Source organism: Apodemus sylvaticus, chromosome 10 (genome assembly GCF_947179515.1).
Source record: "Apodemus sylvaticus chromosome 10, mApoSyl1.1, whole genome shotgun sequence".
In the NCBI taxonomy this organism is placed as follows: domain Eukaryota; kingdom Metazoa; phylum Chordata; class Mammalia; order Rodentia; family Muridae; genus Apodemus; species Apodemus sylvaticus.
The window spans coordinates 71,870,735-71,891,219 of NC_067481.1; the positions used below are offsets into that span (position 1 = coordinate 71,870,735).

General features: G+C 50.2%; 1 protein-coding gene across 2 annotated transcripts in view; it reads right to left on the reverse strand.

Moving 5' to 3' along the window:
• Fstl4 (follistatin like 4) overlaps nucleotides 1-20,485 on the reverse strand; it is a 411,964-nt gene that overhangs the window by 110,349 nt on the left and 281,130 nt on the right. For both annotated transcript variants that reach the window (XM_052197362.1, XM_052197361.1), the window contains 2 exons: nucleotides 6,261-6,454; nucleotides 2,652-2,775 (listed from right to left, as the gene is read on the reverse strand). In XM_052197362.1, coding sequence (XP_052053322.1) covers nucleotides 2,652-2,775; nucleotides 6,261-6,454 — 318 coding nt within the window. The remainder of the gene's footprint in view (nucleotides 1-2,651; nucleotides 2,776-6,260; nucleotides 6,455-20,485) is intronic.

Consider the following 20,485-nt stretch of genomic DNA (forward strand, 5'->3'; position numbering starts at 1 on the left):
CATGCTTTATCATGAACCAGGATCTGCAGATACAGGTTTTGGGTTTCCTAGTTGGCAGGGTTGAGGATGCAAGAGACCAGACATGGTTGGCCATGGTCCATCAATTGAACCATCAATGATGGTTGGATGTAACCCTGGATACCAAAAGATGTCATGCACTGGAAAGTCTTCTCTTTCGTCACAGAACCACACCAGGCACATGGGCAATTAATTATTGCTGGGAAAGTCATTTGCTTTTCTCTTTTATGTCCTTCAAGTATGTTTTCTATCCAACATCAGGACAGAAGAACTGCCTCTTGGGAATAACCAGAGCTCAAAGAGTGTGGCTACCCTTCAGGGATACCTTCTGGAGTGATGGAATTCCAGATGAATGCTAGGAGAAAGGATGCAAAGTTCTGTAGCTGAGGGTGTGGCTTAGCTATATCTTCAGGAGCTTACACTGCCTACCCCAGGCTGACCATCAGGTGCTGGGAGCTTGCAGGCCACACCCACAAGTATATCACCAGGTTCTCACACTAAGCAGACCCAAGTAACCTTGAATTTAAAGGAGCTTCTTCCATTTAGGGCAAAGCATGCTCTTTTGGTGTATAGTGTGGGCCCAGCACATTAGTGGGCTTCCCCTCAGTGTCAGCTCACTGAGGTTAGCGCTCATGTCAACAAGCCCCGCCTAGAGTTAGCCTGATAGAATCTCCAAGCAGCTCATCTCTAAGTGTGGCACACACCAGGGAACCCCAGGGAGGAGCCGCCCAGTGCACCCCATCTGTTTTCACAGGAGCAGACAAAGCAAAGGGACATAGCAAGTGATGTGGGAAACACAAAGCGGCATGGGAGGAAGAAGCAGTCTCTCACCTGAGACCACAGAGCTAACCCTGAGCTACTGCTGTCCCCCTGTAAACCTGCCCACTGCTTCCGCTGCCCGAGAGCCACGTGCATCTGATCTTCCCCCTTGAGAAGTGACCACCTCCACTATCCGCTTAGACAGCAAGTCCTGTTTGCTGACGATCAAACCGTCTTAACCAGAAACCTGTGCATTTCAGCTTCTGTAAAACCTGCTTAGTTCCAGGAAAAAGCTCCGTTGGGGGTGAAGATGAAAAGACCTCCCTAAGATGGTCTCAAGATTATGACAATGCCTAAATAGAGGGACTCCGGCCAGCTTGAGTGTGGCGGACTCCGCTCTGGCAGGCCTTGCCCTTCTCCCCCATTCCCTCTGTCTTGCTAAAAACCATTAGATTACATTCCTAAAGCAACTCACCAAGGCCTATTCCCTTATTTGGTCACTTCCTCCTCCTGATGCTGACCATAAAGGTCCAGCTATCAAAGAATTGAAGTTCAACGATCAAAAGCCCCCTATGGCTCACCTAATTAACACGCCCAACCGAAATTAAACACCTCATCCTAACACGAGGTTCCCTCTTTACCTTTATACACTGCCATTTACCTATGGGCCACATCTGTCTCCTCTCTATCCAGAGGCAGTCCTTTGTCCACCAGGCAAATATGCCTCCTTCTTCTCCCTTCTTCTCTTCCGCTTCTCCCTCATCCTCCATCTCCTGTCTTTGTCCCTGATCCTTGCCCTCTGTGCCTAGGGAGTAAATAAATCTCCTTTGTGTTGCGATCTTGTGTTGAACACCTTTCCTTTCTCCAACCCTATGAAGTAGTTCTGATCAAGGCTGGGCCTCTGTAAGCAGCAGCTAGAGGCTATAACAGCATGTTAATTAATGAATGTTTTCCTGAGAATTTCTCATTAGGGAGAGTTGAGAGCCCCTCCCTACCCAACCCCTGCAGAAGTAGTTGGGTAGTGACTAGTCCCAGCTTCTGCCTGGCCATGCCTCCAACATCTCTTTAGTCTCTGTCCAGGCTGGGCTGCTCAGTGGAGCTGGGCTGCCCCCCAAGTCCATTGCTGTACTTTCCCTGGAATTGAAACATCCTTCCTGGAGGAAGGAGGGAGACTCATGACTCAGGAAGTAAATAAAACAAGGCCAGGAAGCTCCTGAAACTCCTAAGATTCACAAGATGCCCCCCCCCCCCCCCGGCCCAAGTTTTATAAGTAACAGAAATTGCAGGACAGAAGAGATTGGCAAGCCCACCTGCCTTCACGTCCTGTGGGTCAATTTCTGCCTGTGATCTGTGGGCTTTTCAGCAGTACTGCCATCTTGGAGTTGTCCAAGCTCCTTTAAGTAACTCCAATAATCCTTGGTTCACTAAGCTGAACTTGGATGGAGTCATTTCTGTGGTCTATCACTGATGCCATATCTGAGGTAGATAAACATTTCTTCATGTCTCTCCAGGAAAAGTCACATGAGTACAATCAGAGCATTGTTACAGCCTTGGTGCTGTAACAGCAGCCCCAGATCCCTTCATCAATGAGGAACACCTCTATTCAAAAGGCAGAGGGTTGGTGAGTCGTCTCCTTCCCACACATCTTGTTATAAGATAAAGCCCTTTTCTTATAACTCAGGCTCGTATAGAACAGTTTCAACTTCTTTCACGTTTAACCCAAATCCACCTGGAAGATGGCCGAGGCCAGGCTCACATGTCCCAAGTACCCACAGTCCAGCCTCCTGATGCCACAACACCACCACAGCACAGGATGGATACCCACGAGGAACTTAGTTCCCATGCCCGCAGCCCTGTGGAGAGGTCTCACTTACGGAAGGCTGTGTAGAACTCTCCAAGGGTCAAGGAGCCATCGCTATTATAGTCATCGAATCGTAGGAGGTCGCCTGGTGAACATCTGTCCAGTGAGCCATCCATGTCCTGCTCCTTTAGCACGTACTGTGAGGGGAGGAGAGACAACGCCAGAGTTACCAGCGAGCTTAGCATCATGGACGTTGCTGGGAAATGCCCCAGATCTAGTGGGGATTCAGGGTGTGGGGGCAGATAAAGCCAGAGTGAATGCTTCCTGTTGACATGGGCACTGTCGCGTCAAGGACCCCAATGCCTCAGACCCATGGGAATGGCAGAGCCTTTCCTAGGTTAGGCTCAGGGATATAGCAAAGCCTCGCCTGGGTCACCGTGCAGATGTTGACAGTGTGTGCGGACGGTCTAGACACAGCCTCCTTTTCCTGGATGGCTGCAGCCTGAACTGCTCCCTCACGGAAATCCCCATCCCGATTAGCTGTATAGAATGGACTTGCCTTCTCGGTTCAAATGTACAGAATAAGCTGGGTTTCTAAGCTGCTCCTGGTGCATCTCCACGAGGGTGGTTACCTAGCTAACCCCAGCCTTTTTGTATATCTGTATGCCTGGTCTTTCTTCCTTCCCTCAATGCCCTACACGGCAATCCTAAAGCCTTGCAGGTTGAGGCACTGGGAAGTACTCAATCTCTGGGCTTGTCTGATTTCAATCCCTCATTTTATACATAAGGAAATAGAGGCCCAGAGAGGGAAGGAAGGGCCGGGCATCAGGTCTGTGGTCTCGCTGACCATCAGACATACCCAGGCGACTAAGTGAGGAAGAATCTTTGGGGCTACTTGTCTGTCATGTGTGGTGTTAGTGGAGAGACAGATTAGAGGAGGGCTTGATCATGGGAAACCAGCTAAAAGCTGGATCAGGGTGGGAACCCAGGTCACTGTGTGTGATGCTTAATTTCCATTGTCAACTTGACAGGAGTTGAAAGTAGCTAAAAGATACCAGAGAGCTTTAACTGAGGAGAGAGGACCCACCCTAAACACGGGCTGGGTAATCAAACACTGATCCTCATCAGTCTCTGCTTTCTAGTGGATGACACGGGGGTGACTAAGCAGCTCGTGCCTGTGTGACCACATTTTCTCACCATGAGAGACTGTATTCCCTCAAACAGTAAGCTGGAAACAAACCCTTCTCTCTTAAGTGTCTTCTTGAGAGGTATCAGATCACAGTGATGAGAAAAAGAACACACCGCACCCCATCTCTGAATCCACTCCCTTCCACCACACACCAACCTTCACTACTCTCAGAGAGCTTACTCTCCACAGCACATGGCCGGAGAGCAGCTGCTGACAAGATTTGTCTCATGCTTCTGTTGCTGTGATAAAAGACCCCAACAAAAGCAACTTAAAGGGAGAAGGGGTTTTTACAGTTCTGGGGACAGAGTGCCATCCAGTCATGGAAGACATGGCAGTGGCTGAGAGGGTAGGGTGGCAGAGCTATCTGGTGGCAGAGCAGGAGGTTGGCTGTCATGTTACATCTCAGGTTACAGGTTGAATGGGGGATGGGGTCAGGCTACTAAGCCTAACCCCGCCCCCAGAGGCCTACTTCCTCCACCAAGACTCCATCTCCTTAAGATCCAAATCTTCCCAAATGCTACCACCAGCTGGGAGCATGCGTTCAGACACATGAGCCCATAGGGGGCATTTTATGTTTATGCCACAGTAAAACCTGATCCTCCTGTGCCTTCCATGTTCTTCCAGGGCCACCCATGTCACCCCTCAGTCAGGGTTCTGATTTAGGAGCTATTGGTGGACTGTTGTGGATTCCTCTGGGGTCATGGTTTAACTGAGAAGACACAGAGCTTCAAGGGAGATGCTACAAAGAAAATCAAGAGAGAGGAAATGATTTTATTTTGTTTTGGGATGGTGGTGGTGGTGGAGGAGGCATTTTTCTCTTTGTTTAACATTCCCAGCTTGGTCTGCTATATTAAAGGCAATTTAGTGTGATAATGTTAAAAAAATGACCCTTCACCCAGAAGTGAGGGTGCTCGATAAGCAGGAGATCAACCGTGACGCCGCGGATCAATCTTCCAAAGATGGAAATTTCCCTTTGTCTAGTTCTACATTGGAAATTGATTAACTTTTCATAGGACCAACGAGTTCTTCCCTCCGGCGCCTCTGACTCAGTGTCAAGGCAAGGCCCACATTAGCTGGGTTCTGCTTGGCAGATTTATGAGACGGGCTTTTAAATATATTAAATTTTAAAGAGGAAATCATAGTCCAATTACCATGCTTGTTAATGGCTTCAGGTGCCTCTGGCCACGTCTCTGCCAGGTTAGAGCAGTGAACCCGAGAAGATCTGTTGGGAGCCACTTGGGTTTGGGTATCCGGTGCTCACAGCTACCTCTGCCTAGGGCAGGCTGATGTCATCTGCCCTGTGTTTCCTGCTCAGCCTGAGGTATGAAGAATAACAAAGACGGGGTATGTTCTGCAGGTAATCATAATCAGCAAGGCCTCTGGGCCTTCTCAGAGCCATTCTTGTCAAATGAGGGCTCCTAGCCATGCCCTTTAGGGTCTCAGTTAGAGTTGAGGGATAAATAGTACTTACAGAGCAGAGGTGCTGACCCGATGACACCATGCCATCTGTGGGCAGCAGGCCTCGGGAGGCTTGGGTTTGTGTGGTGAGTGGAACAGAGTCACTGGTTACTTGAGTCCCTAGAGCCTAAAACATCTGTGAAGTGGGACAATAGCAGTCCTGACCTTACAAGAGAGGATGCTGAAGGATGAAGGGGGGCAATGATGATGGTGATGATGGTGGTGGTGGTGGTAATGTTGCTGCTGACTATTGATGCCCACCAAGAACATCCTGTGTGCCAAGTATAATGTTAAACGTGTCACATGTCTTATATGTTCTAGCGCCATTAATTCCCATGATGACCCTGTGGTGACGAGGTTCACAGCTGAGAAATGGAGGCCTAGGAGTGGGGAGCCTCCAGAGACTCACTAGCTCATGGTTTGCTGGTGGTAGGATGGTTGGCTTTGAAGCCTGTATTCTTGGCTGCTGTCCTGCAGAAAAGGCTGTATTTATCTACCCTGGGCATCCTTAGACTAGTGCCTTTGCTGGGTGGACACAGAGCTTCCCACAAACCGAACAGTGTGGGGTTGGGCCATTGGCATTTGGATGCCAGAGAGGAGAACTGTCACTGGGTGGAGGCCTTGGGGACCCCCCCAAACTGGAGTGCCAGAGATGCTCGCTGTTGCAAGTACTGCTCCCCCTTTGACATTTCTTCTGTAGAAAATGACAGGCTCACAGCGCCAAAGACTAGTTTTTGAAGGAAAACACCAGTGGGCAGCCCCTTTGAGGGAGGCATCAAAACTGGTTTGTAAACATGGGCTGAGGTGGCAGGTGGCAGGGAGACAGAATTCTGTGTGTAGGTCATTCTCAGAGGTGCTGACAAGCTGTGAGTTCTAGGAAGGGAGGGGCAGGGGGTCCCTGTTTGTAACTGGTGACAGAGACAGTTACAAACAACTGTCCCCACCATGGAGCGTGAGTGCTCCTTTACCCCCCCCCCCCAACACACACACGCATAACAGGATCTCTCCACAGCTCCAGCTGAACGCCACACCTACCTGAGCTAGCTCCAAGCTGCTGAGGTGGCCATTACCATCGGTATCCAAGTCCTTAAACAGGAACTCCACCAAGAGGCGCTTCTGGGAGGCAAGGCTTTGCCTGTGGGTTCCTTGTGGGAGCAGCTGTCTGCGGCTCTGGAGTGCCAGAAGGACATTTTTGAGACGAGCATAGCCGGCCATGGTGCACATATCAGCTGGAAAGAGAAGCCGGTTGTTACGTCAGGTGCATCCTGGGGGCTTGAAGGAATGTTCTGCCCATCGGTCCACTCATCTGTCTCAGTCACAAACAATCCTTGGGACATTTCCAGTGTGCAGAAAACAGTGCCACCGTCCTAGAGGGGGCTCATGTGACTATCTGCCCCCTCACCTAGCCTACTGATGTTTAAGCCAGATATCGTAGACCAATCATATATAAACCAGAGGGAGTCGGGAGGATTCTTCCAGTGGAATTTGCAGCTGTTGTCCCGTAGCACGAGGAAAGCCAGCCCCAATTCTATTCTGTCACAGTCTGCTTTTTGTCTTAATCCTAGTTTAAAGGCTGCTTTTGAATCCTTGGTCTCATAGATTAGGGAGTTTTAGTTAACAGGGCTCTAATAATCCCTGCTTAAGGTAATTAGGTACACTCCCAGAGCTGGGTTACTTGAAAACAAACATGTGTATACAAGTCCATGACCAAGAAACAAAAGGAAGCTTTAGGAGATTAAACCGAGCACACAGCCCATTAGTCTTAGGCCTTTTATCCCGGCTGCGCTCACTGAACGCGTCGACATTGCATGGGTCTTTGGCAAATGAGGCCTGTGATGCACTGTGACATGACATGGTTTATCTCCCTGGCGACGGGGCCACCATACAGGGCGCAGCCAGTAAATAGGGGGCCGTAGGGATGTCACAAAGCAGTGCTCTTCCAGCTCTGCCTCCCCATCCAGGCTGGGGACACTAAACACTTGCTGAGCCTGGCCTTGTGGAGACTGGGGGATGCTGGTGTGGGCTCCCCCACCTTCCATTCTTCAGGGGAGATTGAGGGGTGCTAGATCTGGACGGTCTGGGGTCAGGGCCTCTTCCCTTGAATTCTAACTCCAGTGGAAGATGCCAGATTAACCTCTCAGGGCCCATTGGATAATGAACAGGCTTGAGTATGGAGACCTTGTGAGTCCCAGCTCTGCCTGCTTTCCCAGGTTACACAGGCCTCAGTGATTTCATCTGAGAAGCGGGATAACACCGCATCCCACAGGGGGATATTATGCGGGTTAATTAGCATAACTGCACACATCTTTACTCTGAGCCAAGGCTCAGTGATTGATAACTACTCTCCAACACTTTCAGTTGCTGGAACCACAATGGGGAGCGCAGGGATCATTGCGGAGAGCTGGTTCTCTCTCCTGCCCTCCCTCTCTCTCCCTAGAGAAGCCCAGATGGCCCAAATACCCTTTCCTGCACTTGTTTGTGTTTCCAGATTTTCTTCCAATTTGGGGTCAATTGATTCTTGTCAGAAACAAATGCCCATTACTATTTCCTTTGTGTGTTTATTTAGAAGAAGAAAAAAATCAATTGCTGTGTTCGATACACTCAAATCTCTCTGCTCCCTGGGAGTCCGCCATGCTTAGGCAGTGGGGGCTTCCTCAACCCCCTTCCCTGCTCCCAACCTGCTCACACCCCTCTCTCGCCCGGCAGGTGATCCGTTTCCGAGAGCTCCTAGGACCCATAAGCCGATGTACCCCATTTGTAGATCTCCACGGCTGTGTATGACTGAGCATGACCTCCACGTCCTGGTCTCATGGCAAAGCCAATATGGCCGGGAAGAATGTGTCTGGTGGCTGGACTTCTTTTCTCTCTCAAAAAAACTATGTTTTGGGGAAAGAGGAAGGTCCCACCTGAGCCAGCCTATCACCCCTACCCAAGAGGGTAGAGTCTGGTGCTGGCGAATGGGGCAGAAATAAAGGGGCAGAGTAAGAGCGGAAGTTGTCTGTTGGGGTGGGCGCTGGTAGGTGGGACAGGCACGTGCACTACATACTGGGAAGCTGGTGTCTATAGTGACTAGCGTGGTATTAATAGAAGGCCTCCCTCAGACATGCTGGCCACTGATGAGCATTCTGAGAGCCCCCGTAACACCAGGGCCTCCTGAAGGTGAGATCAGGCAGGTCAGATGGGAAGTGGGGTCTTAGGCTTACTGGTCCCCCTCCCCCCTTCCCACAGGTTCTCGGTGCTGCCCAATGCCCTGTGCAATAGCTAGAGGACCCCACCATGGCTGCTGGGGAGAGCATGAAGAAGTGGTCCGCTGAGGCAGCCCTGGTGAGGGGCTCCGCTTTCCTACCAAATCCTGACGTTCTCTAGGCTGTGGATGCAACTTAATCGGTCCAGGGCTTGGCTAGCCTGCAAGAAGCCCTGAGTTCAACTGCCCAAACTTCATAATGCTGGGGGTTATGGTTCATGTCTGTTACCTTGAAAAAAATCCTGAGATCAGAAGTTCAAGGTCATTTCTGATTATATAGCAAGTTTGAGTCCTGCCTAAGTTATATGAGACCATGTCTCAAAAAGAAAAAAAAAATCCATACTGTTGTTCTGAGAACTCAGAGGTTTCTATCCTGTATCTAGAGGCCAAGCTGGACCCAGCTGAGTGACTTGAGTCTCCAGGGTCAGCGTCCTGTGTTGCCAAGGCCGTATTGCTCCCATCTGTGTAGTGGTGTTTATTGACACTCTGTGTGGGTGGACTAAGGTTTTAAGAGTGTCTTAAGAAGTAGGAGATCGGTTAAGGGGAGCAGAGCAGAGGTTCAGACCTGCTGTGTGTGAGCTATAACAGGGAAGGAGGAGAGGGAAAGGCATGGCGTACAGAGCACATCTGGAGGCCAGTGGAGTGAGGAAGAGTCACTCACAGGCCTGTGGACAATATCGAGGCAGGAGAGGGCAGTCGGTCCACCTCCAAAGGACAGAGAGGCCATAGGCTGGTGTGGGAGCCAGGGCAGGGAGCCAGTCACAGCAACCTGATGTTCCCCACTCCTGCCCTTTCTTTTCTTTCCTGAGGTTTTGTCCCACGTGTCCACCAGTTCTCTGCGGTGCTGGGGACCGAACCTAGGGCCCTATGAGTACTAGGCAGATAGGCTACTACTGAGTTATACCCCTGCTTCTGGTAGAGTCTTACATTTCTTTTCGCACACAGAGCAAGCATATTTCAAATGAGTGGCGTGGAGAACCCTGCCTAGACGCAAACCATTACTGTCATCTGCCCAGAGTCAATGGAACTCTTCTAGTCCTTCCCCAACCCCACACGTTGGGAAGATCTGGGGACACAGCAGAGAAAGCCACCCAGGATTTATGCACCCATGGAGGCCATCACTTTAGTGTCTGTGGCCCACCCTCTCTTCTTAGGGACACACTTGATGCTTCTGCAAACATGCCTTCCTGGTGGCTCAGTGCCACCAGTCCATGCTATGTCCCAGCCTTGAAGTTCAGTCTCAGGGTGAGCTCCCCTCCCGGAGGCATGCTTGGCTCCAGGATGGCTGTTTCTCAGGAGCGTGGACTTCACAATGTCCCCTTTTATGGGGACAGTCAGAAGTGGCTCAACCACACCAGGGCACTGTACACTCTTACATCTGCCAGACCTGTCTACCCAAGGCTCCAAACCCTGTTCCAAACTATTTAGTTTGTCATGTGCCAACCCGAGTCCTATCCCTGGGATCTGCAAAAAGGTGGAAAGAGAGAAATGAGTTCACGAAGTTGTCCCCTGACTTCCACATGATAGAAGGGTGATGTACCAGTTGAAGAGACAAGCAGGTGTGCACGTGGATGAATAAATAAAATAAAGGCAGGGGAGGGAACCACGGCACCCAGGGGTCAGGAGCAGGAGGATCACTGCAAGTTTGAGGCCGGCCTCAGGTATACAGTTTCTTGCCAGCAAGGGATATAGAGTGAGAGATCATACTCAAAAAATAAGAAACTAAACAGAAAAAGACAAATAAAACCAATCATCTCTGTTTGTCTACTCTCTGTATCTGATGTAACATAGTTGACCAGAGGCTATGCCAGCCTAGGTCTAGGGGTCCTGGAAGGGAGGGCATGCGATATCTTGGGACTAGGGCAGCGTCCAAGGTTAGCCTGGGCTTCAGCACACTGGCTCCTTCAGGGTAAGGTTCCTGGAGGGCTAGCTAGAGGCTTGGGTATTTACTCCACATCCCTCTCCAGTCCATTGCTGAGGCTTCCAAAGCCAGCCTGGGGCAGTGCAACTTCAGAACATAAATGTCACAGGCTGCTGAGCTTGGCCTGTCTGAGGCTTCATCTTCACTGTCCAACTGACAGGACTTGGGATCATTTAGGAGAGATACTTCTGGGGATGTATGTGAGGGACTTCCAAAGAGTTAAACTCTGAATGGGAGTAGCACCATCCCATGGGCTTGGGCCTAAATAAAAAGGAAAACAAAACAAAATCAAAAACAAAAAAAGGGGAGAAAGCCAGCTGAGTACCAGCACCCACCTGTTTCTGCGATGTGGACACAATGTGACAGGTGCCCCATGCTCCTGTCCCTGTGCCTTCCATACCATGATGGGCATCCCTTCAGTGTGAGCCCAAACCACACTGTCTTTCCTTAAGTGAATGAGAGAAGTAGGCAACATCAACGCTCTTGTGAGCACTGCCTAGGGAGCCCAAGGATTGATGGGGTGGGAGGCGCTAGCTAGGCCTTGAGCATCTTAGAGCATCACGGCCTAACAACATGACAGGACTTTGCTAGAGCATATGGCTACTCAGGCCTCAGGTATCCTTTTTAATGACACTGGCAGGTTACCCCCCAGTGATGAGGGATGTAGCTCATTCATTTTTGTCTCCTCTGAGATAACTGACAACCAGCCCTATGCATATAGACCCATGGAACAAGGAAGCCATCTTGGATATTCCCCCCTTCCTTCTTTGACCTAGGGTTATTTCCACTCTGGGATCTCTCAGTTCCTGATTGGCTGTCAGAAGGTACCCAAGCTACTTCCTGTCAGGCTTAGGGTTCCCCCACACAGCAGAGGTTCTCTGGTTAGTTCCAGGATCCTCCTGCATCTAGACCAGGCTTTCTTTGGTAGATAAAATATTGATCAGCGTACTGAGGAGCCCAGTGTGTGTTCGTATTTTCCTGTCAGAACTTGGTAATGAACTGCATTTATCAAGCCCGTTCTCCATGAGAAAGGTCAGTTGCAGATCTGGCTAAGCTGTCGTGACACCTCATTAATCTGGCTCCCTCAATAATTGTCCCTCTTTGAAGATTCTAAAGTGTTCCCATTCTGGCCTCGCTCCCTGTGCGCTGAGGGAGATGATCATAGCAGGAGCGCAGACTGAGCCACATTTAATATTTTGAGCAGAGGGGAGAGGAAGCAGGAGTTGCCTCCAGAATTAAGTGTCCGTCAGAGGGACACTTGCTACCTCAAGACAGAGGGAAGCAGGGGGTGGAACTGAGAAGATTCCATCAGCCACGTGACCTCTGCAGGACTGGGCCTCAAAGGAACTGCCTTCATTCCCTGGCAGGTGAAGTTCCGTTCCTGGGGGTGGGAGGTTGGGCAGACTCCCAAGGGGCAAGGGGAGGACAGCAGAGAGACAGACAGACAGACAGCAAGAGCCCATGTCCTAAGAGTGCATGCACGGATATGGTAGTGTGTGTGTGTGTGTGTGTGAGTATGTATGGTGTGTGCATGCATGTGTGTGAATGTGATCTATGTGTGATGTGTGTGTGTGTGTATGTGTGCATTTGTGTGTGCATGCATGTGAGTGTATATGTGATATGTGTGGGTGTATGTGCATATGTGTGTACTTGATGTGTGTGCATGTGTGTGTGATGTGTGTACATGCATGTGCACATGTAATGTGCATGTGAGTGTGTGTTTGTGTGTATGTATGCATGTGTGTGTAACATATGCCTGTGAGTGTGTGCATGTGTATGTGCATGTAAGCCTGTGTGTGATGTGTGTGTGTGCATGTATGCCTGTGAGTGTGTGACGTGTGTGTGCATGCGAGTGTGTGATATATGTACATGTACGTCAATGTGTGATGTGTATGTGTGATGTGTGCATGCATGTGAGTGTATGTGTGTGTATGTATGAGAGACTGCCTCCTCTCTACCCATTGGAGCTATTTTCCCTAAGGTCCTTAGTGAGCCCCCTCCCAAATCCTTCTCCATCATACTCTGCTCTCCTCACTGTCCCACTTCGCCATCACAGCCCTTTCTCAGCCTTCTGTCCAGTGCTTACACATCCTCACAGCAGCCACCATTAGTTCCCTGCTGGTCTGGTTTGCAGGCGTGAGCCCAGCACCTGGCCTGCCACCCGCACCTGGGAGTTAGGTGTTAAACATCTGGTAACTTTACCACCGCAGTCTCCTCTGTGAAGAAGGGAGGCAGAGGGGCATGGATGGTGTCACAGTAGTAGGGGAAGGGTGGAAATCTGAAGATGGTGGGACCAGTCCTCCATCATGTCAGCTCCCTGAGTGCAGTGCAGATGCAGGGGAATGACTCCCCAGTGTGGGGCTTGTGGCTTTGTTCACGGACAATCAATCTTTCCTAGGATTGCCAGGGTCTATATGTCTTACCGCACCCAGGGGACACCCCAAAGCCCTGTAGAATGAACTCAAGGATGGTTATCCTGGGAGCAGGTTGAGGGTGGCCAGCCATAGGAAGCTTGGACCCTAGCTTATATGTAGCTTATATAGGGTGGCCCTCAATGGACCTTTAAGGAAGGTTTGAGGGCACACTCAGCTATAGATAGCATCAGGAAAGACCTCTTCCCTTGCCTCGGCTCTGCACAGCAAATGTGCAGAATAGTAGCCCAGAGACACTGTGGGCCTGGGAAGAGCTTTATACACGGGCAGATCATGACATTTCAATGGCTTTGGGGGACCCAAGATGAAGGCCCCAGCCTGATGGATTCCAGCTGGAGACAGTTCCCTTTGTCTGTCTTGTCCCTCACTGGTCAGCCCTGGACTCAGATGATCTTAACCACCATCCTGGAGAAGGACACAGGACTTAGACCACCCAGCATCATGATGCAGTAGCTTTTCTTTCATGAACAGGGGTGGAGATCGCAAAGGGGAGGGTGGCGTAGGCTGAACCTGAGACATTCTTCATAGACTCCCGGGGTGAATGATCGCTTCCCAAGTGTTGCCGATGTTTGGGAGGCTGTGGAGCCCTAATCACAGAGGGAGGGGGGGAAGGGAAGGACTGCGGTAGGGTCTGGTGGGCTGTGCTAAAGGGGCCCTGGGGCTTACAGACCACTTTTCCCACGCACTATATAGATCATTGCTTCAGTAACCACACAGGGACCACACCTCCTTGGAATATGGCTGTCAGTAACCTAGCAGGGTGGCCTGTAACTAGAGCTGAGGGTCTCAGTACTGCACCTGGCCGCACCCCCAGAGAGGTCTTGAGAGACAAGGTGGGGCTCCATCTTTCTGCCTACCCTTCCGTGTGCTCACAGGCAGTCTCCTCTCCCTCCAAAATTGCCACCCTGGCTCCCACATCCCGACTGCCACATTTAGCCTTAACAGCTCTGTGATCTTTACCACTAACGCAGAAATTCTGTGTAAGCGTCTGGCACCAACATTCCCACCCAAGTGACTGTGCTATCCCAGCCCCGGTTGCCATGTGTCATTCTGAGGTCTATTTTGAAACCGCTAAGCCGTGCAAAGAGCAAGAAGCAGTTTTGCTCCCAGATCTAATTCATGAGGCGCCACGACTTCGCTGGGATTTAGCTTAAGAGGAACAGATGTTTAACTTGATGTAAATTTGTGAACATTAACAATCTTTCAGCTGCCATTTCTGAGCAAATTCAATTAACAAATAAATGCCACCACCAATGGCTTATCTTTTGGACACATTTTCACTAACACGATGCAGTTCTTTGGATGGAGGTGACAGAGCCACAAAATCCCGAGGAGTCCAGGGAATCGTGAGACACACAAGATGGGGCCTCCTTACGGTTCCCAAACCTACACAGATGAATGTCCCCAAAGTCATGTCATCTGGTGACCCAAAGCTGAGTCTTGGGGCTGCTAAGTGGACCAATTACTATGACCTCAACCTATGGAGATCTATGGAGGTGTCTAAGCTTGTCTGTGGCCAAAATGAAGCCACTTAAGTTTGCAGTTTCCTTTCATAATCTGTGCCTCAGTAGCTCTAGCTGTGGCAAGTGATTCAGGCTGACTGGCTCCCAAGAGAGCATGGAAGGATGGTCCCAAGGGCTTAAGAGAGAAAGGGAATCCAGGCTATAGATATGCAGATTGTACCTACCTAGGGGGCTGGGAGAGAGAGACAGAGACAGAGACAGAGACAGAGAGACAGACAGAGAGAGAGAGACAGAGAGAAAAGGAATCTAGGCTATATACATGCAGAATGTATCTGCCTCTACCTAGGGGGTTGGGAGAGAGAGCGAGAGGGAGATAGACAAAAAGAGACAGACAGAGACAGAAACAGACAGAGAGAAAGGGAATATAGGCTTTATACATGCAGAATGTATTTGCCTCTACTTAGGGGACTGGAGGAGAGAGAGAGAGAGAGAGAGAGAGAGAGAGAGAGAGAGAGAGAGAGAGAGAGAGAGACAGAGAGACAGAGAGACAGGGAGAGGGGGGACAGACACACACACATAAGGGGGATGGAGAGACAGACAGACAGACACACACACACACACACAGACAGACACAGAGAGACAGAGAGAGAGAGAGAGAATGAGAACTAAATACATCTCCTAATATCAAGCCCCTACTCCTCCACATGTCAGGCATGTGCTAGGCCTTGGTGTAGGGACAGGAGAGCATGGCCACAGGATGGGGTTCATCTTGTACTGTGGATCTGCCAGCTGTCACAAACATGGCTAGATTTGTAGTTGAAAGAGTTGGTTCTTTCAAAGGTCACCTGCTGGCATTTGGCACAGCCACATCTTGGGCCAGGTGTTTGGCGGGCAGGCATTCTGACAGCCAGTGGTGGCTAAGGAGAATTGAATGGTAGCATCTTCTTAGATGTCTCAGGAAGCTCCAAGATGCAGCTGTTCATCTTCCCACAATTCAGTGGGAGTGGCATCAGGCTGGCAAGCAATCCTTGGCTAGTTTCCACCTGGCCTTTCCCTGGGGTATCTGCATTTGTCATCTCAGTTAATGGTGAACTTTCTAAGTTGAAGGCACAAAGCTCATTTGGGGACCACACACAGAATCTACTAGGCTCTGCAAAGCCTTCAGTGCATGAGCTTTCAGTTCGAGAACACACACACACACACACACACACACACACACACACACTCATGAGCAGATCTCACACTCAAATCTCCAAGTCCACTGAAGTGGGAATTGGTCAAACCCACGCCAACTCCTCACATGGACAGAACATCTTAAGTTTCACCCCAGGAACCCGTGATTTTAAATGAACAAAACCTCCCCAGACCTTTGTTAAGAAAGTAGTACATTTGCTCATGAATGCAGGGTTCGGTTGATGTTGCCACACAATCGGCTACTTGACATTTACAACCCTCACTTTCATTCCCATTAAAGAAAGCAAAATTGGCTAGATTCCTGGGAGAGGGATCACTTACACTTTTTATGGCTGACTGGAACATTCATCAGGTGGCCCCAGAGTGAAAGAATAATGTTTGGGAATTTAAATAAACGCTAAAGCCCTCTTGGCATTAAGAACTTTACTTTTTACTGTTGTGTTAGTTGAACTCCCACCCCTGCAATCGTCCCTAAGAAATCAAACGTTCCTTTCAGGGGTGTGGCTACTAGCTCTTCACAGACTGGGGGAGGGGCGGTCTCACCGGGTCTGCCCAGTAGCCCAGCTGCTGGTCCCTTCCTACCCCGATCCCTCATCTGCAGTCTGAGATCTGGGACCAGGGTACAGCTGGGTGAAAGAATTGGAGGGGATGAATGTGGCGAGAGGTTTCCTTGTGAGACTGACCTTGAGGCTGGACTTGAAGCCAAGGGAAAGGGTCCCACTGTTGGGTGGGACTATCTCAGCTCCCCAGGTGTCAACCACAGCAAAAATCAACATTCTTGGCACTTTAAGCTGCCATTGTCTTTGAGGAGTGACCAGATTGACAGGTAACACAGCAGAGTGGAGCTATCCCTAACTCATGTCCTGCTGAGAGAAGGGCTAAAGGTTCAACTTCAGCAGCCAGGGAGAGAGAGCACTGTATTCTCCTGTGAGCTGAAGGGTGAGTCAGGAGGCTGTGCACTCTTCTTATCAAGAGCCCCCAGCAGACAGCGTACAGTTCCAGGGGGTGCTTTCTATTGTCACAATGATGGGGAGAGGAGAGGCATCATGACATGTAATGGCCAGAGTCATCGTGGCTTCATCCTGCTCAATAAGCCTTTACTGGCCAGGAACCTCATTTGAGTTTTGGAATATCCAAGTCATGGAAGTGAATGACTGACCACGTGAGCGGAGAGCAGGCCAGAGTGCCGGACGGTGTCTCACTACCTGGCACTGCCTGGCACTGCCTGGCACTGCCTGGCACTGCCTGAGGGATTGTCTCAGGGCTTCTTGCTTTGACACGGTAATTGTCAGTCTCCCCGCTGAGCCAAAAAGCCACTAGATTTTAAAGGCTGCTGGAAGACTCTCATCTTCTTGGTATGAGGGGCATGTATTGATGCCAGTGAGGAGCTGCACTCAATACACTCATGCTCTGGGCATCTCGCCTGTAGATGCTCCACAGAGCTGGGGAAACAGCCTCCTGAGGGTCTCTGGAGGCTTGTCCTAACACAGGCTCCCAGAAAACAGCATCTCAGAGAGAAGCTGAACAGGTTTAGACTAGACAGGATTTGGGGATTTCCTGAGTTTTCAAGCCTTCTCTTTACCTTTTTGTGTAGGGAGATTGATAGTAAATCCCAGGTCAAAACCAAACAAAGCTACCTGGGAACTCAGAGCCAGATGAGCGAGCGGTGTTGCGGACAGAGCATGGGTATCTATGCAGTACTGGGGCTGGAGGATGGAGGGGACTGTTCACACTGGGGACTGTTCACACTGGGGACTGTTCACACTGGGGACTGTTCACACTAGGGACTGTTCACACTAGAAATGCCCAGGATCCAGCAGCTTATGGTCAAGTTGTAGGAAAACTTGACTCTGTGGATGTCAGACCCAGATGGGGACATTCAGGTTTTCCAACCTGAAGCCCCTTAGCAGGTCGTGGACCAGCTTCAGGTTTGGCACCCAGGGGAGGGACAGGTAATGAGCAGCGAGTGATCTATGAGGGAAACAGGCAGGGTGGATGGGAGAGGTCCCTGGCCGCTCTCCTCCGAGTACCCACAAAGCCATTCTCCCCCAACCAGCTGAGTTATTCCAGACACATCTTTGCCCGGGCTGCACTGGAAACACCACAAACACAGCAGCGGGATGGGAGACTGAGGATAGGCTGGCTCTTACTACATTCCCACACCAAGAAATCCCCTCGGCCCTCTCTGCCTTCCATATTCATAAGTTCTGCAAGCCCTAGCACAGCCTCCTGGCTGCCCTGGTCCGGCATGGAAATGGATTCACATGCTTTGAAAGGGTTCAGGGCCCAAGGAGACCGTGGGAGCGAGAGGACCATGTCCGGATTCCCAGAGGAAGAAGCAGGAACACCCCTAGAATCGTGCCAGGACCCAGAGAGGTGGGACTAGCTAGCAGCATGTAGCCCGAGGCTCTTCGTGCCTCAGAGCCTAAGCAGAAACCCTGCCTACTTGTGCCCACCTGTACCACGAACATGCATATATTGCCTCAGGTCCAGTTTGTCTATATTCTTTGGAATTAAACTTTGAGAACATAGTTAGAAAAAAATACCTCCCAAAGTTTTGATGTAGAAATATGCTGTGCTATTCCCCCCTCCGTGTGTGTGTGTGTGTGTGTGTGTGTGTGTGTGTGTGTATTCTTGAACATCAGGGGTTTCTCATATACCCCATCTGCTCGTGCTAATGGCCCCAAACAAAACCAGGAGCCCTCAGTGAAAAAAGCCAATCACTCTCTGACCTTGAGTTGTGTTTTCCTCATGAACAAGTGTGCTGAGGAGAATGATGTCCTGATAGGATTTTTCAGAAGGAAGGCGTGACACTTTCATTTCTCCCACAAGGCCTGCAGTCCCCAGATCAAGTGGGAGATATCTCACCCTCACAGGGTTTGATTTATACCAACTACTAGTGGCAGGCACTCCTTCTTTCTGTTCCAAACACACAGAGATGTGGATTTGGGTATGCATTCCATAGACAATGCCCTATGCCAGTAGCTCAGCCATAGGCCGGCCCCCTCTTGGCCAGCCTCTTAGCCAGCCCACCTTAGGCTGCAGACTTCAAGAGCAGAGGTGAAGGTTTTGGGATCATGTAGTCGGCTCCTTATTTATTATTGATTAGGAAAGAGACCCAGTAAGAAAGAGGCTCAGCCTAAGGGGCAAGGCTTTGGTGAGAGTCAGGCTGAGATCGCCCAGCATTTTGTGTGGTGCATTAGTAGGGACATTTTCTGCTCCTTTCTCTTCTGATTTCAGCTACCCAGCTCTTGCAGAGAAACCTCCAGAGATGAGAGGAAAGTTGGGGCTTAGGCTGAGGCTGGGGCTGGGGCTGGGGCTGGGGCTGGGGCTGGGGCTGGGGCTGGGGCTAGGGCTGGGGGTGGGGCTAGGGCTGGAGGTGGGGCACTGAGCTATGAGAGAGGAGGATGCCCCACATCCCAGGGAAGCCCTAAGAACCCTGCGCTTACGAACAAGACTTCTTACTGGCAAATCTTATTACTGTGAACACACAGGAACATACCACCATTTCTGGTCAGAGTCTTGGCTTAGAGATTCAAGAGTCTGGATTTGGCCCAGACATCCAGAACCCGGAAACCCAAAGTCCACAGTGAAAGACTTGCCAGTCTTTTAACTGAGACGAGCTATCTGTAGCCAATTCCCAGAACAAGTGTCCCTCCCAGCAGCCACTTCCTGACTTGTACCTCCCTCTTTCAAAAGCCTGCTAAAGAGTAGCTGTGCTGGGCTAGAGCCTTGAATGTGTCCTGCACTAGGGCTCTTCAGGGAGCTGGTAAGGCTCCGTCCCCTGACCTGGGTGCTGGTTGCACAGATGTGTTCTATGGGGAAGCTCACGAGCTGTATGTTTATGACACTTTTCTATATGTGTTGGACTTTAGTAATTGTTTCAGATAGCAGGTAGCCTGGGAGCTGGGGGGATTCTCAGTAGTTAGAACAGTTGTTATGTAAGCATTATCACCAGAGCTCAGATATCAAGAAACCCATATAAATGCTGGCTGGATATAGATGGCAGAGATAGGGGTCCTAGAAACAAGCTAGGCTAGGAAGATTAACCTTGCCAGCAAGCTCTGGTTTTGATTGAAAGACCTTTCCTCAATGCATATAGTGGATGAGTGATGGAAGATGATTCTTGATGTCCATCATGAGCCTCCACATGTATGTGCACACAGGCACAGGTGCCCACACAGTTGCAAAAAATACATAACACATGCACACACAAAATGAAAGAAAAGTAGCCCATTGTTTCTCAACAACTGAAAGACATTAACTGCATACCTTAGTCAAACCCAGGCTTGGGGACAAGGGAGGGTGGAGACCAGGGTTTCTGGAGATGGTCAGAGATATGGAAGTACAGTGGCTTTGGCTTACTGGCCTCCAACTCTTTGCCTTTGGTTAACAAGCTACCCAGGGCTGAGCATCTCTTCTGGTAGAAACTGCATTGCCCACCTTCTGGAATAGTCACCTGTAGAATCTTCCAGGCCTGAGGCTCTAGGGAGAAGGCTGTCTGTGAAGGCTGAGGGTTTGCTCCGTTATCGAAGGAGGAAGAATGAATGAGCCTACCAGTCAGGGGACCTCACAAACATCCGCACATCTTGGCCTCACTCTTACCCTCAACTCTGAAGAAAGTGTGAAGGACTAGACTCGAGAGCTAGGATGATATTTCCCTGTTCCCAGGCCACTGAGGATTGAATTGAAAGACATGGGCACAGCTGGGTCTCTGCCACTATGGGCCTGACTTTTAGTTCACAGGACACAGACATGGATATTAAAGACTTCCTGTCCAGAAGGAACTAACATGGATTCTTGGTATCTTCATCCCATGGGCCAGTCATGCCTCATGCAGCTCTTAAGTCAGGCATGAACAGCCTGACTTCCTCTTGGTTTTTCTTAGTGAGATCCTCCATCTGAAAGAGCTCTAGTGGCTGAGTTCTGAACTGTCTTCTTTGGCTGGATCATGTCTCCTTTCCTTCTAGAATGCCTTCCCTGGCCAGCTTCTGCTTTCTGATCCA